Genomic DNA, 26,942 nt, shown 5'->3' with positions numbered 1-26,942 from the left:
TATCCTTTTGAATCAAACTTATTCACAGAGAACAGAATTCACTAGGAATATACAGTAAACAGTCTGCCTTCAGTATGTCCTAGCTACTTATTCCCTCTGGCAATATCATCACGGTTACCAGTTTCTTATGTATTCTCTTTTTACTTCATGCATGTATGCAACTAAATAGGCATTTATATAGATACATATGCATTCTTTAAAAAAATCTTGCACATTTTATTTTAAATATTTTAAGCTGATACAAATTGCACATTTTTATGGGGTACCATGTGATGTTTTGACACGTGTGCACAGTATATAACCTCCAAATCAGGATGATGTATCTATCTTCTCACACACTTATCATTTCTTTATGGTGCAAACATTCAAAATCCTTCTAGCTTGTTGAAATATACAGTGCATGATTGTTATGTTTAGTCACAGTACTGTGCAACACCAGAACTTCTTAACCCTATCTAACTATAACTTAGAATACATTGATCAACCTGAAAGTCCCATGTACTCATTATCTCATTTCTCTTATTTCATCTATTCTTTTAGTTTTTCTTCTCCTTGGGAGAGAGATTCATTCTAAGACTCTGCTTTTTGGCAGTGTGCTGGCTATGTCAGGTGGCAGAGGGCACAGGCTTACCAGGCTGCTTCTGCCCGCCCTGGTGCAATACAGAGGCTCTGGGTGGAACATTCAGTTCTACTTCTGGAGCACTTCTGGGCTGGGGGAAAATCTCCTACCCTCTCAGGTCCTTTTCTCTTGATCTGTAAAACAAGGGGTAGGGGGAGCAGTAGGGAATAGACCACATAAACTTGGTTGTCAAAGCAAAGAGGTTTTTTTGTTCATTTTATTTTTTCCCAAAATAACCTTCACTGTCCCTTCTGAAACAGGACAGGTGGGGTTAAAAGTGTTTATCAGTTTGACTTTTCCATACTTGCTCAAACTTGCACTGGAGCGGCTCACCTGGCCTTTGGCATGCGTGCAGCAGTGCTTCCTGATTGCCATTCTCTCTAAGGACACAGTTGTTTCCTGGGGAATTGTTCAGCGTACTATGGGAAGGGCCTGTTGCTGAAGACCTGCTGGGTTACACTACTGTTTCAGAAGGCAACAATCCTTATCCTCTGGAATTGATGATAAAATATCCAAAGTAACCCTTCTTTGTTTTTATTTCTAATTTAGCAGAGGAATTAAAAGAAGGAAAAAAAATCTCGAGGCTGTATAGATTTAAAAATAGACATCACGGATGCTGATTGGAACCCCTCCCAGTCTTTCATCTGAGAGATCTCAATCTATGTTACACAGAGGGGTGGCTCACTTCTGTCTTGTTCACCAGTTATACTACTCCCCAGAGAAGCTCAATAAATTTTATAGGAAAGTTTCCTCCTTATGTGGAAGGAGCTAAGCTCAGTGCCTGGTGTGTCTGATATGATTTAGGGCTCCAGGGGAGTGAGTCTGCCTTGTGGAATAACCTGTCAAAAGCAAATGTACAGAAACTTTGATCTTGGTTCATTTGGCCATGTCACTGGTACTACTGGGCACCAGCCCTGTGACCCTCCAGTCTGTCTGCTTTGGGAATTAAAACTGCTACCCCAAACTTGCATTTAGTTCAGACTTGCTAAAATGGTCTTCCTAGGTGCTCCATTAGTAGTGACTTCCGCGCTTGCCTGCTGACATTCTAGTTTTCACCACTAACCTTCGAACTTGGAGGTGGCTGGGTTTTCACATCCCCTCTGCCTTGGAGAGCAGAGACCCTCTTCCTGGACACTAGGAAGTAGACCTGCCTTCTCTAGACAGTGAGTGCAGAGAACCTGCCAGGTCCCTCAGTCTTTAAGCTGGCAGTGAGACACGTTGTACATTGGCTTTTTACTCGGTGATTTATACTAGGAGACGTGGCTGAGTGATATCCAGTGTCCTTTTGTCTTTGTGTTTATTTTTCTTCCACATATAATGTATTTAAAGGATATGCTGTCTTTATGGTTACAGGGATAAAGAGGGGGTTGGTGCAAGTTTTAATGAGAGGCCCCCAGTGTTCTGTGCTGGGATGAGAATTCTATTCTCGGGTAGATATCTTTCTTTCCTTAGGTGGCAGGAGGCAGTGTTTTGCTGCTTTTTGAAATAGCGTTTCTACCTAATGATTCTTGGAAGGATACTGAGAGGACATTCAGTTTCAGGGCATTATCAGCAACTTTTTCTCCTGTTGTTTGAACGTCTTCATTTAAGTAGCCAGAAAGTCTCCCTCCTGTTTGTGAATTTACGTACGAATATCCAGATGGTGGGAACCAGCCCCCTCCCCATCAGATCAGTTTGTATAAAAACTCTTTCATTCAGGCTAATGATATTTAGAACTAGTTTTCTCAAAAACTGTTTTTGCTGCTTGAGAATAGTTAATCAGTAGAGAAGAAAGCATTTGGCATTTTTGCTTAATATTTTAGCCAAGTGAATTAGACAGGTTGGGGGGTTGGGGCAAGGAATAAGAAAGTGGGTGGGGGCAGCCCCATAAACAAGGTGATATATAATATTTTTTTTGTTCTCCTTTTAAATAAATACCGATCAGCTTTATGTTCAGAGACAATAGGAGCCGTTGGCTTAAATTTGCAGTTTACTGTATTTATGGCTGTAATATCAAGGTGCTGCCGTCGTAATTTCATGCCCCAATGAGAAGAGCAAGGTCGAAGCAAATGCTTCCATCGGCATCTGCTAGCACACTAACTCATAAACAAGGCCCGGCTGGATCAGGTGGCACGGAATAATACAGGCTAATGAAATACAGCACAGCTTTCCATTACTGTTAGTTTTTACAGTGTCGTCATTACGTGTAATTTATGTTTAAAAAATTCAATTTTATACAAGGCACTGGGAAATAGGGGTCTACAGGTCATCCAACGACTTTTAGAGGCTCTGAGAGTCCTTATTGTACTCTACTGTTCCAACAAAATGTTAATAAAATAAAATAAAAATACTTTTTCCCTTTCCCCTCCCCGAACCTCTTCTGGGAGAGTTGATGTTTCTTTTAATTTGGGGAGTGTTTTCAGCCAGCTGTCTTCTCTGCCTTCTGTCCTCCCAGAGAGTGCTGGGACAGGTGACTAGTTGTGTTCTAAGAGAGGTGACCCCTCTGCTCAACCTTTGAGAGTCCCAGATGCATTGCCCAAGTCCTAGAAATGGAGGGAGTGGACCAGAGGACAGTGGCCGAGTTTCCTGTCCTTTGCTGTGGCTTTGGGGCCTGTGCCCTTGTCTCAGACAGTCTCCACAGTTTTATTATGAGCTCAGCCTGGGCTGGAGGCTGCTGCCAGGCGTTCATTACTTTGCACATTTTCAAACCTTTTCTCACCTGGTGTTGGACCTGAAAGATGCAGAGGATGCTGCTATCTTCTGTCATCTGTCTTTTTGCTTCACCTGCATAGGGCCCGGCCTGGGCAGTGCCCAGCAGTCATTGAGGACAGTGTTGAAGTTACTGGTTCTGAGAAGCCCTTGTGCAGCCTATCCTACAGAAAAAGAAGACTGCCCCTTCTGGTGTCTGGTTTGGCCTGAGTCGTGGGGGCATCAAGCTCCTCCCAGGAGGGTGCAGCAGCTCACCTCCATCCCTTTGGTTTTGTTTTCACTTGAACAGAAACCTTTAGAAAAAGAAAACAGATTTGTTTACATATTAGGGGATAAAAATAGGCAGGTGTGGCCACCCTGAGGCATTTGGTTCAGATGGCAGTAAAAGCCGACATTATTGATCAATAGGATGTCACCACTTGCTCTATTCTTTCAAAAGCAGCCCACCCTGAAGAAAGTGTTGGAGAAGGAATCCTTGGCCGAGTGTCTGCACAGGGACTGCAGACATCTGGTGAAGGGAACTAACTGCTCTGGACATTTTTGGAAGTAGAGTGTAGAGGACTGAGGGAGCAGGACGTCCACCCTGGCGGAGTGCGTGGGTACTTCCCGCATCCTGAAAGTGAACTAGCTCTCTGTTTTGCAGATCAGGCAGCTGTGGTGCTGGCAGGTGAGGTGGCACTCTCTGCCTCTCAGAGTCAAAGCCCAGCATCCTGCTTTTCCTGCTCCCTTGTCCCTTCCTCCTCCTCTTAGCTAATGCTAGTAAGTGAGTGGAATAACTGAGCAGGACTTTCTTAGTGCTATTCTCTATCAATAATATATTTTAATTGTCATCACTACAGATTGTGTTGGGAGGTGGTAGCTCTTGAAAATCATGGAGTGGCAGAAGGGAAGTTACTGGAAGACCATCTAAATGCTAAGTGCTAGTGGTATCAGATAATGCAAGTTGACACCTCAACTAAGAGAACATTTTAGGCTTTATCAAAATGGACTAATTCTTCCAAAGGCAGCAGCTAAAGGAAGTCTTAAGCAGATGGGGAGGGGAGGAGGTTTACATGCCACAGGACGGTGAAATCCTTTGCTCCCGTCTCTCTGCTCTGCTCCTCAGACATTGCTCAGTCCCTCTGTGGTTAGATTATTCCTTGCAGATAGCAATCAACTGGAAGGAAGTGTGTGTGTCTAATTTGCATGAGATTATTTAAAACAAAAAAAAAAAGTCTGCATTAGTCAGGGTGATGGTAAACAACGCAAAGAGATGCCTTTTATAATATAGCTTGTGCCTCAGCTTTCAGAGCCAAATATAATTCACTTACAATTGGCAGTTTCCTTTATTATTCCTTTTAACCTTTTGGATTCTGCAAGGTCTCAATCAAAGATCTGCACTGTTTATCTCTGCAGAGATGGGTGGGAAAGATGGGACTAGGGCACTTGGTCCTCTGGTAGCATCTTATTCCAAAAAGTGGGGTCCTCTGTGTACCACGTGACTGGGTAGGTAACTGGTTGTGATGTGGGGAAAGATGAGTGTCCGCACTGTCTCTGTAAGTCCCAGATGAACTACCTGAGTCCTATAAATAGTCTTGAAGCTGGCCAGTCCTGTCTACATTGAGGACACTTAAGAGGAAGAGGGCACTTGGAATCAGAGGCACCAGTTTGTGAATGGTGCCTGGATTGGATTTAGGGTTTGGATCTTAGAACGCCTCAAGGATGAGGATGCTCTGCCTTTTTCACTCTGTTGTTCATAAAGTTGCCCGGGGTGTCATTTGCAAATAGAATCCAAAAGTTAAGTTTCTGAGTTGTTTCAGTGTATCCCCTGAACTATTTATTGGCTCTCACTTATAGGTGGGGGTCCTTAGAGTGGTGACAAGTGGAATCCTCCTCTGACCCTCTTTAACAAACTGAAGACTTAAGACATAACTTCTGGATGGTCACCTGATTTTTTGTAACAGGGTTGGAGATGGACATCTGGGGGTTGGTACTAGCATTATCATTTTCTAGGACAAGTATGATGTGGGGCAGTTTCCACCTTCTTTGGACCTTGGATTTTTATCGCTAGAGAGAGCAGTGGCTGGAATAATGCTCCAGCTCTGAAATTATATTATCCAGTGAGCTTGTTAAAATGCTTATTTTTTAAAAGAGGAAAAATGACTCATTTATTATAACGAAATCAGAGCCCTGACTCTCGGAGAAATAGGGATATCAGAATTGCAGCCCATATAAATTCAGAGCATCAAATGATAAGGTTTCTGAAAAACAAGAGCTTGGAAGGAAGTGCTGATGCCCTTTAAACCTCAGCCTCCTTGGTGGACTGGACTGTGATAATGCAAGGAACACGTTTTATTAGGGAAATAGGCTTCGCAAAAACTCAGGGCCAGAGGGCAGAGCAATGGGCAGGGAGTCCTGTGCCTTTAACCAGCTCCAGCTCCCAGGGCCACGGCACAGCCTGTGACTTACTGTATATTTCCCCAGCGTTAAACATTATCGTACTTGTTTATATTTGAAAGAGCCAAAAGGGAAAATGAGAAAGCAACCGAATGCTCCTTTTGGGAAAATTATCCTCGTTTGCAACCAGCAGCTGACAAGGCACACCAGCCACCAGGTTTACAGAATTCCATAGTGTGCCAGTGACCAGCAGTCTGTGCTGACGTCGCGGATGCTGCTTTCTTCTCTAGTGGCCGATTATGAACTGGTTAAAACAATGTCTCCCTTCCCAGCACTTGGAGAGGGGTGCCCTTCCTATTTAGGAAGCACAATCTGCAGTCGTTACACTGTGAGAGGCTGAAAGGCAAAGCTTTGGAGACGAAGGTCCTCTACTCTTGCCTGGCTTGTCCATCTGTCCTGTCCTTGGTCTGCTTGGGAAGAGAAATGATGGGAAAATTAGCCCCTTTGCAGCCAGCTGGGGAGGCAGGGAGGACCAAGGCCCATCTGGCCCCAGTGCGTTCAGCTCTAGCCTCTTGTACTGGGAAGGTGGTAAGCGCCAGTGAGTAGTACTCTTGGAGCTTTGTCATCTTCCCCTTAATCTGGGGAGAGCAAGTGCTGTCAGGGGCCACCCAATAGCACATCAGGCTTCCTGCAGGGGGCCTTCTCTGCTCTTTACTAGCTGTGTATGGAAAGAGGGGAAGAGCTGCAGTTTTAAATGGAGACAGACCTCATCCACTCAGCGCAGAGAAAAGAAAAAAATGGTCCCGGGCCATTCCAGATGGCACGGCATGGGCACTCCCTTGACCGATTGTGGGAGGGCCTGAGGAGTTTGAGGAATGGCTGCAGCCGGCACACGCCAACGTGGTGCAGGGCAGAGCTGCACTCGAAAGCACTAATGTGCACCGTCTATTAGCCCCGAGGTACAGTGTGCCAGGCACCACGCTTTGAAGATGCTGATCCTCAGAACCGCCTCATACTTCATCTACCCCCAGGGGCAGGTGTACCATGCTGTGGGTTCTCTAATGGAGAGCTGCTGACCAGATGTGGAAAAACTCTCGGCTCTGGTTTAAAAGCTCTGTGCTGCGGCTCGCCTGAATAGTGGGATTCCCGGAACAGCACAGGCTGGCCCGAGTGGTCTGCAGACTAGCAGTGACCTCCCACCTACTTTCCCCCCACTGTGGTTCAGTACTTCCCAGGTGGGCCCTGTGGGAGAGTTGTTCTGGGCACCACATGTCATTCCTGTTCTGTGGGTTGGTTGGCACCCTCATCCTCCAGCCTAGGGTCAGCATCACCAGTCAACCTCAGACCTGTCAACCCCCACTGGAAACACACAGGGTCTTCGTGGGTTCTCACTTGCCTTTTACCCCTCCACGGGTAAATCCTCTCCACGTGTTAGAGCCACTGCAGATGATGCCCTGCTATTTCCTGCTGTTCCAGTGCAGTGTGGTTTAGAGTGTTAGGAGAATTAAAAAAAAAAAAGGAAAAGAAAAACTAGCCAAAGGCGATCCAGGCAGCCTGTGACAGGCTAGAGCAATAATCATCTGAAAGTTTGGGGCTGGCCTTGTTTTGATCTGTTTTCTTGTTTTATTTTCTTCTTTACATTCTATATCCCATTCATACTAATCACAGTCAGTCCTGATTTTTCTTTTTATTTCTGCATTTGTCATAAAATAAAGCAAATTATTCCCATCTTCGGAAACGATCTAGACTAATTAGTCGTCTCACCCAATAATTAGTTTTTTGTTTCCCTGTCTGTTTTCATGCATTATTGTTAGTTTTTTCCCCTCTTTTTTTAACACCATTACAGATTAAAATGAGCCACATTTGCAGTTGATGGTATCTGTTTTCGGGGGAAGAATGGAGAATTGCAGTACCGAGCGACTTCAAAAGCAGCAATAAACTCAAGGATAAATTAAGGAAATTGAATGAGCCACATTTGGAAGCAGTGTTGAGGCTAATATTCTGTCGCTTAAGGTTAAATTGCAACCGAGAGAGGTTCTGGAGAATCCGAAATCGGGAAGGCAACTTGGTAGTAGGAGCAAGGCACTCTGGCCACGGGGGCCTTTTCTCAAGACAGATTTTGTTGCAGCCGTGGACACTGACCCAAAGGTACTCACTCACCTGCTGTTCTGTGCTCTTCTACCCAGGGCTGACCGATGAAGAGATTGATCTGGCTTTCCAGCAGTCAGGCACTGCTGCGGATGAGCCCTCGTCCTTGGGCCCAGCCACACAGGTGGTTCCTGTCCAGCCCCCTCACCTCATTTCGCAGCCATACAGTAAGTCATCTGCTCCTGCTCCTTCTTTAACCATGACTGGGACTCAGGGCTGTGGCCAAAGAGCAGTGTTTTGTGTTTCCCAGATTCAGCAAACAAACCAAGAGAAGCTGGGTTTCTCCCTGGTTGAGTAGCAAGCTCTAGGGTGTCTCCGAAAGAAAGTGACAAACCCCAGTGCTCTTTTAGATAGACTTTTAGGTTTGTGGCAAAGGTTGAGGAGGAGGTGAGGGGCCAGAATAAATAAACTGTGTTGTTTCCAGTGTTTTGATTAGTGCAGTGAACTGCACACTGTTATCGGCTCTGCTTCCATCCTTCTTTGACAGTGCTTTTGACTATTGCTGTTTCCCAGGTCACACTGAAGGTCTCATTTGCCAGTGCATTCGTCTTTGCTCACTGAAGGAACTCACCTCTTACTTTTATTTATTTATTTTTTTTAAGTTAACATTCATAGGTTCAGTCCAGTGTTCACTCCAGTCCCTCCCTTGTCCTGACTCTACCAAATGTATTCATGTTGTGGCAGTCTGTTAGAGAATTTCAGATTTAATGTGAAGGTTCCTTTTGAACATTGCTTTTAATTATTACATGATGTCATAACCCAGGGGAGGTTTCTGTTGTTTTTAAATGAAAGCTATCATAGCAATAAATGTATTCTAGTAAAGCTACAGCTCTTTAATCACTCACAAAAAAAGTCTGAAAAGGTTAAAATTGACTCCACAGCTATGGAAAAATCACTCAATTTGTTGTTTTAACGTATCTTAGCATTAGCTCTATTATCTTCCAAAATGCCTTTTTAAATAATTGTCTTCATTTTAATTGTCTATCTCAGAAGTTTTAGTTTTTCAGAAAATGATATAAAACAGTGTTAGATACCAGATTTTTAAAGGTGTATTTTTAAACAAAAGATTGATTTCGATGCCTGAACACACAGTTGGAAGCTCCTCCTTTCTCTCCCTTCACCGTAGTTTTCACCTGGCTTCATGGCGGCAGGTTGACACAGCCAGCAGGGTCTTCCCTCCTCCAGGTTGGCACTGTGTGAGAGTCCACTTTGGGTGTCCCAGATCTCCTTTAGATAGCCTCCTCCTCTGCTTTCTGGGTAAGGCTGAGTGGGTGAGGCCTGCGCACATGCACTCAAGTGTCTCATAGTCAGAGCCTTGCCAGACAGCCTGTAGGTGTCCTGACTGAGATGCAAGGGACAGAGCTTCCACACGAGCCCCAGTTTGGGCTTCTGGGTCCTGAACCTGCCACTTGTCCATGGCACGCGTCTCTCTTTTCTGGCCAGCATTCTTTCAGTCCACTGTGATTTGCTTCAGGTTCTAAACTTACTTTACGTGTTTCTTTTTAGCCAAGGGCTAAGTTTCCACACTTTTTCCTTAGTTGAGTCCCTCGGCCAAGCCGTTTAATGGGATTTGTTGAGGATAGGCAGTGGCAGCTGGGGTACAGAATTTTCTGAGATGCACATCTGTTCTGTTCCAGCTGTTTCCTCCTAAGGCTTAATACCAAACAGGTCTCTCAACTATTTGAGAACTTCTTGCTCAGAGCAAACTGTTCTGGTTAGTCATGGAGTTGGCCTAAAGTGGCATGTGTTGCCTGCTTTCCAGAGACACAAAGAGTTAAACTGTTAGTCTTTTTGAAAGGAGCAAAAGAGTGGGGCAGATAGCGGGCAGTTCAGTCATTTAAATTGTTCTCATGTCCAGATTGCTCTGAGAAAATGCATTACATGCTCAGGTATTTAGGTGAAAGTATTTTTGAGTCTCCTAGCCCTAAAAATAAAATACATCTTCTCAGAGACAGACTTCTTCCTGCTTTGACACTAGTACAAAAACAATGGTAATGGTAATTTTAAATACCTGAAGTTTTTAGTTGTCACCATTGAGCTTCATTCTTCTTATACCGGTAACATTGCTCCTTTCAGCTCTGGGGGTGACTCTGCCTCTTCACTTCTGTACTTTTGCCAAGAGGTGTCAAAACTGCTCAGGGGGAAAAAAAAAAAAAAGCTTGATTTTGATTAATATAGAGAAACAAGACTTTGCCTGACTGATAATAAAACTGATAAATGACATTTGAATTACTTGTAGCGGTAATTTATTACATAAAATATCTTTTATTTGACATGCGATTAGTTGCTGGAAGCATCACTCAATCTGACTAGTTTAAACATGCTCTAAAATGAACCCCAGTAAAAACCAGGGCTGTCGACGGCTGGCGTTATGAAATATACTAATCCTGGAGTGAGGAAAAAATCTGACTTTAAATATGTAAATGATTAATTGGGTTTATATATTTTTTTTACCTTTCTAACCCCCTTAATTACAAGCAAACTCAGGGGAGTTTCTGAAGTAGGTGTGCAATCTGCATGCTTATCACTGAGGCATTGTCTGCATCCTGGAGGGATTTATGGCCTCCGTTCATGTGTGTTCCTGCTGATTTTATGTCTAGATCCCTGGCAGCCCTTTCCTTCCCATTTTGTGGCTTTTTAAGGACATTCCATCTCTTGAGTCTCAGTCTATGAAGTGGGATTCCCTGGACCCAGCCCCAAATGCTCATGTGTCAGACTTGAGACCACCCCAGGGTTCAGTGCTCACAGATCTTTACCTCTGGACCTGCTGGCCTGCCTACTCAGTGGCAGATGTGCTGATGGGTGCCTCTTTTGATATCTCTGCTCTTTGGTGAATGTGCTTGACCTTGAGTTGTTAGTAAATGCCAGGTTTAGCAAAGAGAACATGGAGATGTACCAGGAAGGTACATCAGTATTTATTTAGCACCTACTTGGTGATTAGTACTATATCAGGTGAGAGATTCAAAACATGATTTTTAAAAATCTTATAGGCTCTTTTTTTAAAGTATTTGTTTCTTAGTTTTAGGTGGATACAATATCTTTATTTTATGTGGTGCTGAGGATCGAACCCAGTGCCTCACACATGCTAGGCGAGCACTCCACTACTTGAGCCACAACCCCAGCCCCTTTTTTTATAGGCTTTTCAGGGAAAGATAAACTCTTAAGACTTAATGCCAAAATTAATTACACAGACAAGAAATTCCACAAGATTACAAAAAAGAAAAATTAACGTGGGCCAGAGAGGCAGGGAGGCTTTGTGAAAGTGGCAGAAGGTTGACACCCAGGAGAATGTTGTGTCACCTGGTGTGAGAATAAACCAGTGTTCTCAGGGCTTAACCCATTAACTCCCAAGTTTTCAATTCTGTGAACATAATAAATATTAAAATATTATTTCAAAGTCCCCATATTGGTCCCCCAGTTTAAGTTTTCATAGGTGTTTCCATCTGGAACGATTGGGAAAAAATGGGTTAAGAGAAAGTCAGGTAGAGCTCAGGAAAGTGGAACTGCGATCGAAGGGGGTTGGGGGTTGACATTCTCTGTTCCTCACTTTGGATCCTTTTTGTTGGACTTTGAGTTGGGAGCCAGTGCGTGCACATGTGTGCAGCTGGCATGGTCCTGAACACAGGGTCCTGTTAGCTGCCAGCTGGGTGATTTGTACCCAGCTGCTTTGTCTTCTTTCATCCCAGACAGACGAGGAGCAAGCAGCTTTGAGATATAAGCAGGACCCGTATAAATTTTGTAGGGCCATAATTTTTTCTCAGTCTTGAATATTTTCCCCCCACTGTCTTTGATAAGCAATTTTAGTCCCCTTCGAAGACTGACCTGTAGCTTCCGTTGCCTCTTGTTAAAATAGGATGTAAATGTCTGAGACTGGTAAAAGGCTTGGAACTATTTGATTAGAAATCCTGAGAGGAAGTGCTTTCCCTATTTTCTTCTTTTTTTAGCCCCATTTAGTAACAAAATACTCAACTCTGATTATCTTATTTCTTTTCCTTTAATTTTGTTTTCATTTTGGTACTGGGGATTGAACCTAGGGGCGCTTAACCACTGAGTTGCATCCCCAGTGCTTTTATTTTATTTTGAGTCAGGGTCTCGCCAAGTTGCTATTGGTTACTGAGGCTGGTCTTGAACTCAAGATCCTCTTGCCTCACCCTACCGAGTTACTGTGATTGCAGGCATGTGCCACTGTGCCTGGCTGATGATCTTATTTCGTGAGCAAGCATTTATTATTTAATGACTACTGTGTGCCAGGCACTATGCTGGACTCCAGGATGAACAGATCAACTAGGTATGTTAGCCAGCTTTCCTAATACCCAAGATAATCAGTTTATAAATAGAAAAGGTTTATTTTAGCTAACAGCTTTGGGAGTTCTAATTGATGATTGTGTGGCCCTTTTGATTTTGGACCTCTGGGTAGGGTGCCAGATAGCAATGGCAGGGAGTACATGATGAGCCAAACTGCTCACATTATGACTAGTGAGCAAAGAAGAGAAAAGAAGGGGCTGGGGTCCTACTATTCCTTCAGAGTACACCCACAGTGGCCTGAAGACCTCGCGTCAGGCCCCATCTCCTAAAGGTTCCATTACCTCCCTAGGGATCTAACCTCTAGATCATGGGCCTTTGTGGTTCATGCCAAATCCAAACTACAGAGCTAGGGATGTAGCTCAGTGATAGAGACCTTGCCTTGCACATGTGGGGTCCCCAGTACTGCAGGGGAGTGGGGGACTATCCAAACTGTAACACAAGGCTCTCTCTGCAGTTGTTCTGGTGGGAAAAGCGTTAAGCAAGAACTGAGATGCCTGTGAGACAGGCCCAGGGGAGGAGGTGGTACAGAAGAGGGAAAGGGCAGCTTCAGAGAGCAGATGTCTAACTGGCTGGGGATGACTCAGTGACAAGGCAGGGTGGACAGGAGCACATGGACATGAAGGTGTGTGATGACTTTAAGAAGCCCTGGGTGGTTCTGAGCTGCTGGTCAGGGGTACGGCAGGGGGCTGGGGGTAGCATGCCCCTACCTGACAGATAGCCAAAAGCGCAGTGATGTTTGACTTACAGCTGCATCGTCTGATTATTTTTGAAGCTGTCCATGTTGACCATATTAAACTGGTACTAAAATTATTTGTATTATCTGGCAGACACCTGGGGGCGCGCCAATCTGAGTCAGCGTTGCCTTCCTCCCCATCTTTGCTCACTGCTGTTCTCTGAAGTCCCAGGTCAGTTGTTGACTCCTCCAGGGCATCTTTCCAATGCCCTGTTCTGACCAGTATAGTATAGAAGTGCCCCCTGGCCTGCTCAGCCCGCTGTGTCCCACCACACTCACTTCAATGTTTATTTCAGTGTCTTTCTTACTAAACTGACAATTCTGAGGCTTTTATTTTTCTTTTTTAATCTAGTGGCCTGAGGCTCCGACTTAGCAGGTGTTCTAGAAATGCTTATTGAATGTATCAGTGGTGATAGAAATGTGTTTGAGAATTGAAAGGCTGCCCTGTAATAGCAGGAGCTTGGGCCAGCTGCCCGGGAAGCCCATTGGTGAGACCTTCTGTGTGCTTAGCTCATGTGGGCTGTTCTGGGCAGGCTGGGAAGAAGTAAGGACAGGCCTGCCTCACCTTTGGGAGGTCACTGTTTTACGGAGAGGGAATCCCAATGCTTGGGGAAGGGCAGAGGCCTTCTTTTATGGGGGGACTATTGAGAGAATTCCATGACAGAATTAGGAATAAAGCAGACCCCAGAATGGTAGTCTTAGGGAAGGCTTTCTAGAGGAGGCAGGACTCAAATGGGGTTTAAGAGTCAGGACTGCATCTAAGAAAATGGAAGAAAATTTTGTGTTACATAAAGGCAGGCCTTCTGGGCTGCCATGGAGGGAGGTGCTTCAGTCCTCAGAGACCTGGCTCTCCCCTGCTCTGTACCCCACCCCAACCCCAATGCGAAGGCTGGACCAGGGCCTCACGTGCTAGGCAGGCATTCTACCACTGAGCTCCGTACTCCTCCAGCCCTGCTACGTCCCCAGCAGCTGCCTGGCAGTAATCTTGTGGTCCAGCCTCACTGCTCCAGCTCCAGCTCCAGCTCTCCTCTGCTGAACACTCAACAAGAACAGGCAGAAAGAAGGAAAAGGGCAAGCCACCTTCTAGACTCCTCCTGGAAACTGCCCTCGTCACTTCCACTTTCTCCCCCTGGCTGACACAGTCTCCTGGCCATGCGTGTCTACAAGAGGGGCCGAGAAAGGCAGGTGTTCAGTTTTCATGTCCCATAGGAAGTTTGAGTTCAGTTAAACACCAAGTCAGGGTAATGGTGAGCTCTGGGCTGAAAGAATCACATGGCTAGCTGCAGTGGTGTTCAGAAAGTTTTAGCTGGGTAAATTAGGCAGGTTGACGATTGCTAATTTTATTATCCTTTATAACTTACATGAACGCCATTTTTTTTTTTTTGGTATGAGTCAAGTATCACAGGTGTGTATATATATATATATATATATATATATATATATATTTTTTTTTTTTAAAGAGAGAGTGAGAGAGAGGGGGACAGAGAGAGAGAGAGAGAGAGAGAGAGAGAGAATTTTAATATTTATTTATTTTTTCTTAATTCTCGGCGGACACAATATCTTTGCTTGTATGTGGTGCTGAGGATCGAACCCGGGCTGCACGCACGCCAGGCGAGCGCGCTACCGCTTGAGCCACATCCCCAGCCCCAAAATGATGCAACCACGAAGGGATACGAATATATTTTTTTAATATATTTTTTTAAGTCATAGTTGGACACACTACCTTTATTTTTATTTATTTTTATGTGGTGCTGAGGATTGACCCCAGCGCCTTGCACGTGCTAGGTGAGTGCCCTACCGCTGAGCCACAGCCTCAGCCCCTCACAGGTATATTTTTAAAAGGTGCATTAGAGTACTCGGGTCTTGCCCTTTCCTTTGGTCTCAGCTGCTAGCTGAGCAGAAAGAGACCTTAGCACCCACACTGCAGGCCATTGTTCTCCATCATTGCTGACTTCTTTGAGCTCTTTATTTTTAAAAAAAATTCTGAACAGACTTTTAATTTTTTTAAATCAGCTTTGTTGAGGTGTAATTTACATAAAGCATGCCCATCTTAATTATATTATTTGAGTTTTGACAGGTGTACATACCCATGCAACCATCACAGCATTGGAGAGCATTTCCAGTGTGCCCAAAGTTTCCGTGTGCCCCATTTCTCGTGAGTCCACTCCTCTGGGGCAGCCCTACTCTCACTGCCTGTTAGATCTCTTGTCCCCAGAGTTTGATGTAAGTGGAACCCCATCGCGTGCACTCTTGTGTCTGGTTTCTTTCACCAGTGTGATGGCGTTGAGGTTCATCCGTTGCTGTGCACATGAGAAGGTCCTTCTTTTATGCTATGGAGGCTCCACTGTGCCAGTGCACCACCCTTTGTTTATCCACTCACCAGTTGATGGACCTTGGGTTAGTTTCAGTTTTGAGCTATTATGAATAAAACTTCTGTGAACATTCGTGTACAAGTCTTTATTTCTCTTGGATGAATGTCTTGGGGTAGAATTACTGGTTTATGTGTTAGGTGTGTGGCTAGTGACAGAAGAAACGACTCAACTGTTTTCCAGAGTGGTTGTACCAATTTACCCTCCCACTTGCCCCTGGAGTTCTCGTTCCTCTCTCCTCCCCATGATTGGTTGCCTTTCCGATTGCAGCAGTTGAGGGGTGTGTGTTGTGGTGTCCCTGGTGGTTTGGTTTGCCTTCTGTGGTGACTGGTCAGTGGAACATCTTGATGTTCTCTTGCCCACTTGTGTATCTTTTGTAAAGAGTCTATTCTAGTCATTTCCCCCTTATTTTTGTCTTATTGAACTAGAAAAGTCCTTTACGTTCTGTTTCAGTTCCTCAGCCAGAGGTGTATTATGAGTGATTCCAGTCGGCCTGCAGCCTACCTTGTGGGCTTTGACTTTGAGGTGGTGGGGGTGGTGGTGGGTACCTTTTTGTTTTTTAACATTGCCTTTTAAAAAACAAAAAAAAATGTATTTATTTTATTATTATTATTTCTTGGTACCAGAGATTGAATCTGGAGCACTTAACCACCAAGCCACATCTCCAGCCCTTTTTATTTTTGAGATAGGGCCTTGTTAAATTGTTAAGGCTGGCCTTGAACTCTGAGATCCTCCTGCCTCAGCCTTCCTAGCTGCTGAGATTATAGGTGTGTGCCACCATGCCCAGCAAGTTTCTGTTTTTGATGCCATACCTTTACCCCTCCCTGCTGCCTTCCTTTTACATCATGGTTTTTGTGTCTTAAGAAACCTTTGCCTGTCCCAAGGTTGGAAAGACTTTGTCTTGTGCTTTCTTCTGCAGAGAAGTTTCACAGTGTTAGTTGGTTTTGTTTGCTTGTTTGTTTTGTTTTTGTGGTGCTGGAGATATAACCCCGGGCCTAGACAGGTGCTCCTGCAGCATCAGTTCTTTAGGTCTGTGCTTCGTTCTGTTTCTTTTTCTGTATGGTGTGAGGTGACACTCTGTATGGCTGTCCTGCTCAGTCAGTCAGCATCTTATGTTCAAAAGATGACCTTACTGAGTTACTTGTATCTCTCTGGGTGTGTGACACTTTGTATGGCTGTCCTGCTCAGTCAGTCAGCATCTTATGTTCAAAAGATGACCCTACTGAGTTACTTGTATCTCTCTGGGTGTGTATGGTGGTGTGGTGCTGGGGTTGATCCCAGAGCCTGCATGTTGCTAGGTAAGTGCTCTACCACTGAGCTCTACCTCCAGCCTTTCTAAGTTTTATTTTGAGACAATATCTCACTAAATTGCCCAGGCTGGCCTTAAACTTGGAATCCTCCTGCCTCAATCTCCAGAACAGCTGGGATTACAGGAGTATACTGTTACCATGCACGGCATTACGCACTATTGTTACTTGTCTTATGAAACGTCAGTTGACCATAGATACGTGGGTCTGTTTCTAGACTTCTCTTTTTTAAAACTGCCCGCCCCCTATAGAGGGATTGAACCCAGGGCCTTGTTTCATGCTAAATAAAACAACTAAGCTACATCCCCAGCCCTACTTTTTTTTAAAATAAAGCTATTGAAGTACATTTTACATGTCTTGAAATGCATTTATTTCAAGTATACAATTCAGTGATTCTTAGTAACTTTAGTGAATGGTGCACCATTACTGTAAATCAGTTTTAGAGCACTTTCACCCCCCAAGATCCTTCTGGCCCACTATTAATATTGTTCCTGCCTTGAGCCTCAGGTGACCTCTAATCTACTTCACATCACTAGTAAGTTACCTTCTCTGGGCATTTCAGGTAAATGGAGTCATTATAAGTTTTTGGCTTCTTTTTTTTTAGTCGTTGATAGACCTTTATTTTATTTATTTATATGGGGTGTTGAGAATTGAACCCAATGCCTCACACATGCCAGGCAAGTGCTCTACCGCTGAGCCCCAGCCTCAGCCCCAAGTTTTTGGCTTCTTAATGTAAGAATTTGGGGTTCGTCCTTGTCTTAGCAGGATCTGCACTTTGTTCCTGTTACTGCTGAATGGCACTCCGTGTGGGGACACACATCATTTTGCTTGTCTGTTCTCTAGATAGGTCAGCTCCTGTTTGTTCTGTTTTTATTCTGGAGCTGGGCATGGAGCCAGGCCTTGCCAAGCCATGCCAGGCTAGTGCTCTACCCTAAGCCACACCCAGCCCTGTCTCCTGTTTTGGCTAACACTGATAACTCTACTAAGAACATTGGTATGCAAGTCTCGTGTGCGCAAATGTGTTCTTTCCTTCTGGGTAGATGTCCAGGAGTGGAATTGCTGAATGTAGTAGTTTTTATATTTCTGGATCTTTGATTTTTTTTTCCTGATAGTTTGTCTGTGTATGGGGACAAAGGGGAGGTACTGGGGAAACAAAGGATATTTTGACTCTGAGCTACATCACCAGCCATTCTTATTTTTCATTTTGAGACAGGTAGGTCCTCACTAAGTTGCTGAGGCTGTCCTTGAACTTGGAAATCTCCTGCCTCAGCTTCCTGAGCAGCAGGTATCACAGATGTGTAGCAACATGCCTATCTCTAATCAGCTTTTTTGAAGTACAACTTACATAAATAAGATTCATCAATTTCAAATGTATAATTTGATAAGTTGTACGGGTGAGTTATACTTCATTTAATTGACATAATCAGCCCGAAATAACAATGTAGAAAACTTCTACTACCCTGGAAAGTTTCTTTGTGCCCCTTATCTCAGGCCCTTCCCTCCACCCCTGGTTCTGTTAACTCAGCCTGTGCCTCTGTCGCTGTGGTTCTGCCTTTTTACAAACTTCATGCAGGTGGAATCATCCAGCGTGGAGTCTTTGTGTTTGATTTCTTAGCATGATGTTTTTGAGCGTGATCCCTGTTGAATGAACTACTTATGTGTATAGTTCATTCCTTTTTATTGCTGAGTTGTATCCAGGGGTCAGCAAACTTTTTCTTCAAACAGGCCAGACGTCATGAGCCTCATGTGTGTGTGTCACGTATTCTCCTCTTCTCTCCCTCCTCTCCTTCCTCTTCCTCCTCCTCTCCTTACAGTCCTTTCTTAGCTCAGGGCCATGTAAAAGCAAGCCGAGGTGGGAGTCAACCAGCTGGCCAGGTTGTTTGTCTGTTGACCAGTTGGTGGTCATGTGGGTTGTTCCCAGCTGACAGCTGTCATGGGGAAGCTGCTGGGAACCCTGGAGTACAAGTCTTTGAGCACATCTGCTTTCCTTTCTCTTGGGTAAGTACCCAGGAGTGGACTGGCTTAGCCACATGTTAGGTTTGTATTTAACTTTATAAGAAACTGTCAAACTGTTTTCCCAGTGGCTGTCCCGGTTTGCATTCCTATCAGCAATATGTGACGGCCTCAGTTGCTCCATCCTTGCCAGAGTCTGGTGTCATTGGTTTTGAAGTTTAGGCATTCTAACGTGTGTGTAATACAACCTTAGTGTACTTTTAATTTGCATTTCCCTAATGACTAATGATGTCAAGCATATTTCATTTTCTTTTTTTTAATATTTAGTTTTTAGTTTTCGGCGGACACAACATCTTTGTATGTGGTGCTGAGGATCGAACCCGGGCCACACGCATGCCAGGCGAGCGCGCTACCCCTTGAGCCGCATCCCCAGCCCCTCATTTTCTTACTGGTCATTTTTATATCCTTTATGAAGTCTCTTACAATCTTTTGCCCATTTAAAAAAAAAAAACTTATTTTTTATTGTTGAATTATCAGAACTTTTTATATATTATAGTTTATAAGTCCTTTATCAGGTATTTGTTTGGCAGATATTTTCTATGACTTGTCTTTTAATTGTCTTGACAGTGTCTTTTGATTTTCAAAAGTTGTAAATGTAAGTGATGTTTATTTTATCATTTTCCTTTTATGGTTTATGCTTTTTGTATTTTAAGATATCTGCCTGCTCCGAGATTACAAAGATTTCCTTCTGTATTTTCTTATAGAATCTTTTTTTAAAAATGTTTATTTTTTTACTTGTAGTTATACACAATACCTTTATTTTATTTATTTATTTTTATGTGCTGCTGAGGATCGAACCCAGGGCCTCAAACAGTGCTAGGCGAACACTCTACTGCTGAGCCATAACCCCAGCCCTCTTATAGAATCTTTATAGTTTTCGATTTTTGTTTACATGTGTGATCTATCTTGTGTTAATTTTTGTATTTAGTGTGTGGATCAAGGTTCATTTTTTTCCCTCTGAATGGCCAGTTGTTTCAGCATAATTATTGCAGAGATTATCCTTTCCCCATAGAATACCTTGACCTCTTTGTTAGAAATCAGCCAGATAGGGCTGGGGTTGTAGCTCAGTGGTAGAGCACTTGCCTAACAAGTGTGAAGCACTGGGTTTGATCCTCAGAACCACATAAAAATAAATAAGTAAAATTTAAAAGTATTGTGTCCATCTACAACTAAAAAAAAAAAAAAAAAAAGAAAGAAAGAAAAGAAAAAGAAAACAGCCATATAAGCATAGGTGTATTTCTGGAGTCTTTCGAATTCCTTCTTTTCTTTTTTCTTTTTGATACTGAGAATTGAACTCAGTGGCACCTTACCACTGAGTCACATCCGAAGTCTACTTTGTTCTATTATTTTGAGACAAAGTCTCACTAAGTTGCTGAGGCTGGCCTCAGTTTTGGATCCTCCTATCTTAGCCTCCCGGGTTGTGGGGATCATAGGTGTGGGTCATGATGCTCAGTTCTGTGCTCTGCCTCAGGCCCGTCCGTTAGGCCTTCTTTTGAGCCTTGTTCCTGGCAGTGCTGGGGGCTGAGCCTAGGGCTCCCATGCCTGCTGGGCAGCGCTTACTCTCTTCACTGTTTTGAATCGTGTGGAGGGTTTGCTTGTTTTTTGCACTGGAGATTGAACCCAGGGACACTTTGCCACAGAGCTACATCCCCAACCCCCAACCTTTTTCTTTTTCCTTTAGAATCGGGGAGGGTCTTGCTAAATTGCTGAGGCCTCAAATTTACAATCCTCCTGCCTCAATCTCCCAAATCACTGGGATTACAGAGTGTGCCAGTGTGCCACATGCCTGGCTGGGGTTTTGGATGAGGAGTCTTACTATGTTGCCCAGGCCAGCCTTGAACTCCTGGGCCAAGTGATCCTTCCGCCTCAGCCTCCTCCAGGAGTTTGTGTTCTGTTCTGTAGAGAGGGGAAAGAGATGCGCACTGCTCGGTGTCCTTCCTGCCTGGAGATGACACTGCAGGCAGCATTGTAGCCCATGAGAAATGGAAAGTGGGCTCTCACAGGGTGCACATATGGAGCCAGGCCTTGGCTTGGGCTGCCAGCCTCCCCAGGGGTGTGACAGTTGGCTGCCTTTGCCAGCTCCCTCTTCCCTGGAGAGCACTATTCAGCAGGGTGACTTGGTGACGCCCACAGTGCTGTGCTGCATATGAGACTTTCCTGGACCATGGGCTTTCCTTGCGTGGCCCTGACACTGCCAGCGCAGTGCTGCTGCGTTGGACGCACTGTTCCTGTCCCACGAGTGTGTTCTTGCTGATTTTGTCAGAATTTTTTGATTGATAAAAGATATAGTTAAAGAAATCGAGCCATGTCGGTTTGGATTCACCCAGTGAATAGTTACAGAGCGGAGGTGCAGCTCCCCTGCCCCTGACACAGCTACTGACCATCATGGCCACCTAACCGGAGCCTCGGGGTGGGCAGACCTCCATGGAGACCGCCAGGGCTCAAGGTGCTTCGTGGAGTCCCTGGAAGTTGAAGGAAGGCCCCTTTCCCACAGCACTTTGTCGCCTGATCTTGTTGCAGCCCATGGTGTGACTCTCTGCTGTGTAGGATAGTGTTTGGTGCCAGAGTCGACTGTCCCTTGTCCTTCATGAAAACACCAAGGAAGTGGTATTGGAGAGGAGCTGTGCCATTCTACCCATCAGCTGATGGAGCCCTCAGGGGAAGCACTGCACACACAGGAGATGTCATTGTTCCTGGGTTCTTCGTAGTTGGCCGAGCTCTGCCACCTTTAGTCAAGTGGTCTGTGCTTCATAAGCAGAAAAAAATATCAGGGAACCATCTGGCTGGAGAAGTGGCACTGGGCCCTCTGACCCCAGGTTCTTACCCCTTTTCTGCGTGGTCTGCCTGATTGGCCAACATCAGGCCTGAGACTCTGAAGCTTTTAAAAAGCTCATTTATGTCCGGCACGGTGGCACATACCTGTAATCCCAGCAGCTTGGAAGGCTGAGGCAGGAAGATCATAAGTTTAAAGTAAACCTCAGCAACCAAGTGAGACCCTGTCTCAAAAAACAAAGGGGTGGGGTAGGGAATGGAGATGTAGCTCAGTGCAGAAGCACCCCTGGGTTCAATCCTCAGTAATACATGTACATACATGTGCATGCTGGACTCACTCAATCCACTTCTCTTCCTTCCCAACTGGAGCAGAAGAGTGACTGACCCTAGATTATGCCCTTGGACTTTTGGGAGCAGGGCGACAGAAGAGTCTGCTGTCCCAGGAGTCCTTGGTTTGGCTTCTGTGCAGGGTCTGCACTGGACTTGGGAAATACTGGCCCCAGAGTGCGCAGGGACAGGAATCCAGGTGCTGGGCTGGGGTGTGAGCTGGTTTGGGGCCACCAGAGTGATTTGCAGTGGCCCTGGTCTGTTGCCCTTGGAAGCCACACAATGGGTAAGAGTCATTTCCATCCAGGTCTTTCCTCTTTCTTCATTTTGCCACAAAAAGGAATTGTATCACACATCTCCAAAACGAGTAAAATGGCATTTCAGCTTCTTGTCTTTATAGACTCTCTGAACTTTAGGAAAGATCATTCTGGTCCCTTTTCATTAATAATGAAAACCAGGGGGCAATAAAATGTTCTTAACGTGAGCCCAGCAGGAACGGAGCAGCAGTGAGGGGTGAAGGGTGAGCTGCAGGAACCACAGGTGTTTCTCGGGCCTGGGGAGGGCAGAGCTCTGACGAGGTAGGCAGGTGTGCAGGGGCCCCGGCTACTGGCTCCCCAAGATGCAGTGTCTGCTCAGCCTTGGAAGCTCAGAGTCCCCAGGAGAAGGCTGCACTGAGTGAGGTGCAGTGGATATGTTTGCAAAGAAGCAGAAGCATCTAGCAAACTTGGGCTTCTGGTCCAAATTTTTTTGTTTTGTTTTGATGCTGGGGATTGAACTCAGGGCCTTGGGCTTACAAGACAAGCATTCTACCAACTGAGCTATATTCCCAGCCCCTCTGATCAAGTTTTTAATCTGGTTCCAGCTAATTTCTTGTTATTTAGAGGGTACCTGAGAGTCAGTGGTGCATGATTACTGAATTCAAGCCCCATGGGAAGGGGTTCTTTCTGAGGCTTTTGGCCACATGATGGACATCCTGGGTGTGGATTAAAGCCCTCCCAAGTGTGGCTTTCTCTAGGGATGGAAAGGCCACTCTGCCCTTTTTCCTCCTAAAAATGAACTGGTACCAGATGTTGAATTTTGCATCTGGCGCACAGCAAAGCTGGCTAGAAGAGAAAGCAGACGACAAAGTAAAGACCTGAGTGGGACTGAGAGGCCCAAGTCTCAGGGTCAGGGTGAAAGATAGTCTACCTCTGAGGTCTCACAGCTTCCTGTTTAACAAGAAGTGGTTTATGTGGCGTGGGGATGTCTGCAACAAGGAGAAGCCATACTCTCCACTTTCCAAGATGGATTCTCAGACTTGAATACCTTGCTGGTGTCACATAGCCTAGAAAGGGATTAGAGATTGTCCTTAACACGAACCCCAGCATGCACAAAAAAGTAGATTGATAAATTTACATGAACACAAAAAATGCCAGCATGCCATGAAAGAACCCAAAGAAATACGAACCAGAAGCTGTTTATGATTTGTGTCATAAAGGGCTAACACCCCTGCTGTATTACAGAAGTGCTGAGGGAGAGAAGTCAAGTAGAAAAGTGGAGAACACACAGTACACCAGAAAGGAAATGCTGTTGAAGAGACGCCCAGTCCTCACTCAAAATAAGATCAACGCAAGCTAGAACCAGAGTGAAGCACCGCTCTCCTTCTGCCACTGTCAGAAATACGTGTTTGACAACACACTATGTTGGGCTGCCTGTGGGGAAACAGCACCGGGTGCGTGGCTGACGGGATGAGTCCGCTGAACACCATGGAGGCCATTTTCTAGGATTTCTCAAATGACAGAGGCCCATGCCTTTGACCCATGTCCTAGGAAGTCTTAGGCTTACAGACGACTTGTCTTATATGGGAGCTGACACGTGTGCACGGTCACTGATGAGTTAGATGCCCCCAGCAGGGAACAGGTTAAATAGAATATTACAGAGCTGTAGGAAAAAAAGAAAATTGGAAAATAGGTGGGAAAGAGGAAAACCAAGTCACATCTGTGTTGTCTTATATGTGTGTCAAACTCTCTGGAAGGATAAACAAGAAACCATTCTCCATGACTGGTGGTGGTAGAGAGGGAGGCCTGTCTCAGTAGACCTTTCTGGCTCCTGCTGTTGGACATTGAAGCGGCGTGTGTGCTGCCTGACCAAAGATGGGAAACAAAAAATGGGGGTTGAGGCTGGGAGAGGCCACGTGTGGATTACAGTTTTGTAACAAGGTGAGGCTGAGCCATGTTGGGGAATCTCATGTGGAATCCATAGGTGGAGGACAGAGGGGACTGTGGTGGCTAAGGAGAGATTCTTGTCTGTCCCCTCTGTCTCCTGAGAGCCCAGCGGCCCGGGGAGGAGGGGTTTCCCTCTTGCCCACTTAAAGGTCTCTGAGACTCGAATCCCCCTGCTAGGCTGCATGCTGGCCACCCTCCCTCCCTGTGCAATCACATCCTGCTACTGAACGTAAAAGAGGAGTCCTGTTCTGCTTTGGTCATCAAACACCAGGAGGGACAGGTAACCTCTGAGAGCTGGCAAGCACCGGTGGGAGAGGTAGAAGCAGAAGCACTCAGATGTCTAAAAGCACTCGGTGTCTCCAGGCAGCGCTGGCCGGGCAGTGGTGCTCCCTCTTAGAGTTTGGGGATGTTTCTCTTCCTTCCTCACCCTTTCTCAGATCACTCAGGGCCCCGCTTCCCTAGCACAGCAGCATGCATGGGGGTGCCCTCTGGTCAACCTCCCAGTGGCACTGTGCCTATGCCACCCAACATTCTGAGAACAGTAGCCCCTGCCCCTCCTTTAATGACAGTCTCCTATGAGGAGGGAGGGTGTTTGCTAAGTGGCCTAGAGATAGCTGAGGGCATTGGAGTGGACAGTGGTGCCTCCTGGGATCAGATCATGAAAGCACTTTGTGAACTCTGTGTAGGGGAGTGTAGTTGGGAGATCTCTCCTATGCACCTGGGATGTCCCTCAGGAGCTGTGGGGACTCGGATGTGCTAGGCCCCCTTTTTCCATGGGGGAGGACTCCCAGTGGATGTCTGAAACTGTAGGTAAGACTGAACCTTCTGTGTACAGTTTTTCCCCCATACATTCATATCTATGATAAAGTTTAATTTATAAGTTAGGCACAGTAAGATGAACAGTAATGAAATAGCACAATTATAACAATATGTTATAATAAAAATTATCTGAATATGTTCTCTCTTAAAATATTGTGTCGTACCATTGATTTTAGCAAGCTCAGCATATGATTATTTTTCTTTCTGTATTGAGAACTTTTGCCACTAAAGGTTTTTCTTTGGCATATCCAGATTGCCAGCCTCACTACTTTTATGTTTTGGAGCCATTGTTGAGTTACATGGGGGGTGACTTGAACGTAACCACTGTGACCGTGAGATGGCCGTCTGATAACCGAGAGGGCTAAATGACTAAAGGGCAGGTAGCACATTCAGCATGGCTGTGATGGACAGAGTTGTGATCCACAAGCTAGGTGGGACAGGGTGGGACAGCTGAGGTTTCACCATGCTACTCAGAATGGTATGCAATTCAAATCTTGGGAATTGGGGGGTTTTTTTGGAATTGTTCATTTACTATTTTTGGACTACAGTTGACCACAGGTAACTGAAAGTGACGCTGCAGGTAATGGGGGCTTGGGGGCGGGGGTGTTGATCTAAAGGGAATTAGTTCAGGAACCAGTTCCTCAACAACAGCAGCAAATTCTTCTGAGATGGCTCCCAACTCCATTCCTTGGCCTCCATCCTAGCCCAGACCCTCTTTGCCTTTGTGTGTCCTTGCAGAGTTCTCCCCAGCTTTCATGCTTCCGGGACTTCACTTCTGCCTTGTCCTCAGAGCCACCCACGCTGCTATCCTAGAGCAGATCCCATCACGACACTCACCCAGATCCTGCAGTGTCTCCCCCCTGCTGGTGAAATGGTGTTCAGACTCCTGGGCCCTGTCTTTTCCTTCCCACCCGCAGGTAGACTTGCCTCCCTGTGTTCTCCTGGACACTCTTCCTGCATCTCTTCTCCCCTGCTGAGGCCCAGGTGCTCATCAGGTCCACACTGACCCACTCTCTTTACTTTATGCCTGTTTTTCCCTTGTCCCCAGAATCACAGGTCTTGGTCTTTACCTCCTCCAAGACCCTGCTGACCCCTGGTCTCTTCCCCCCGCTACCCCCACAGGCACATGCCCTGGATAGGCTCTGTCACTCTGTGAAAGTTGCCTTGCTCCGTCCTTCGGAGACTTTTGTCTTCTGTCTTTTCTCCCCAGCTCCATGTGAGAGCAGAGCAGGGAGGTCACCTTGGTCTGTGGTGCCCTTGATGATCTTTCTCTGGAGTAGGGCATCTGCACATGTGGTTCTGTACACCAAGGTGTGTTCACGCCATCCTCATAGGGCCCTGCCTCCTGGCTCCATGCTGGGCACTCAGCTCACTGCTGCTGCATACCTCTGCCCAGCATGCACAGCTGAGGCCAGATAACTAGCTGTCTCTACTGTCCCCAGTGAGGCAGATGGTTCAGAAAGCCTGGGAAGAGAAGGGGACAGAGCTGAACTGATACTTTGGACAGTCACAGCTGTGTACCCCACTTGCCCATCTGCTGAGTCACACACTTGCCTCTCCCCAGGGCAGGATGCTTGGTGTCCCCCCTGACTCTGCCTCCTTTCTCCCACTATCAGGCCCTGTAGGTTCCCGGTGGCGAGATTATGGTGCGTTGGCCATCATCATGGCGGGAATTGCATTTGGCTTTCATCAGCTTTACAAGGTAAGTTGTCTTCCCAGAGGCTACAGGTGCTCTACCTGCTGCCCTGGCAGTCAGCTCCCCTCTCCCAGCTCTTGGTTTACCTCCTGCACAGAGGTGCTGTCCTCGGGGTGCTGCAGGCGCAGGAGGGAATGCGCACCCAGGCCTGGCAGGCACAGGCCCCTCCTCTCCTGCTCCACTCACAGGGTGACCTTGAGGTCTGTCCATTGCAATCTGGGTCCGGCACTTAGAATGGTGCCTGATGTGTAATTTGTGAGGGACAAATTAAGAGCATGGACGCTGGGGGCCATCTGCCTGTGTTAAACCCTGGCTCTGCCGGGAGAAACTGACCACAGGCTCATCTGTAAAATTGGGATAAAACAGATGGTCCCCAACTTACGATAGTCACCTTTACAATGGTGCAGAAGCACACCCATTGCAACCCTTGCTGTGTACCTTCAGTGCAATATTCAGTAAATCACACGAGATTGTCAACATCTTATTGTAAGAGAGACTGTTAGACAATTTTACCCGCCGTCAGCTGATGTGCATGTTTTAGGCACATTGAAGGTAGCCTGGGAGAT

General features: G+C 45.7%; 1 protein-coding gene across 1 annotated transcript in view; it reads left to right on the top strand.

Moving 5' to 3' along the window:
• PEX14 (peroxisomal biogenesis factor 14) overlaps positions 1-26,942 on the top strand; it is a 144,913-nt gene that overhangs the window by 106,646 nt on the left and 11,325 nt on the right. Inside the window, exons 4-5 of the mRNA XM_081305733.1 lie at positions 7,870-7,998; positions 26,297-26,382. Of these exons, the coding sequence (XP_081161859.1) occupies positions 7,870-7,998; positions 26,297-26,382 (215 nt within the window). The remainder of the gene's footprint in view (positions 1-7,869; positions 7,999-26,296; positions 26,383-26,942) is intronic.

This window comes from Spermophilus citellus, assembly GCF_964194105.1.
Source record: "Spermophilus citellus genome assembly, chromosome: 9".
Classification (NCBI taxonomy): Eukaryota; Metazoa; Chordata; class Mammalia; order Rodentia; family Sciuridae; genus Spermophilus; species Spermophilus citellus.
This window is presented reverse-complemented; position numbering and strand designations above follow the sequence as displayed.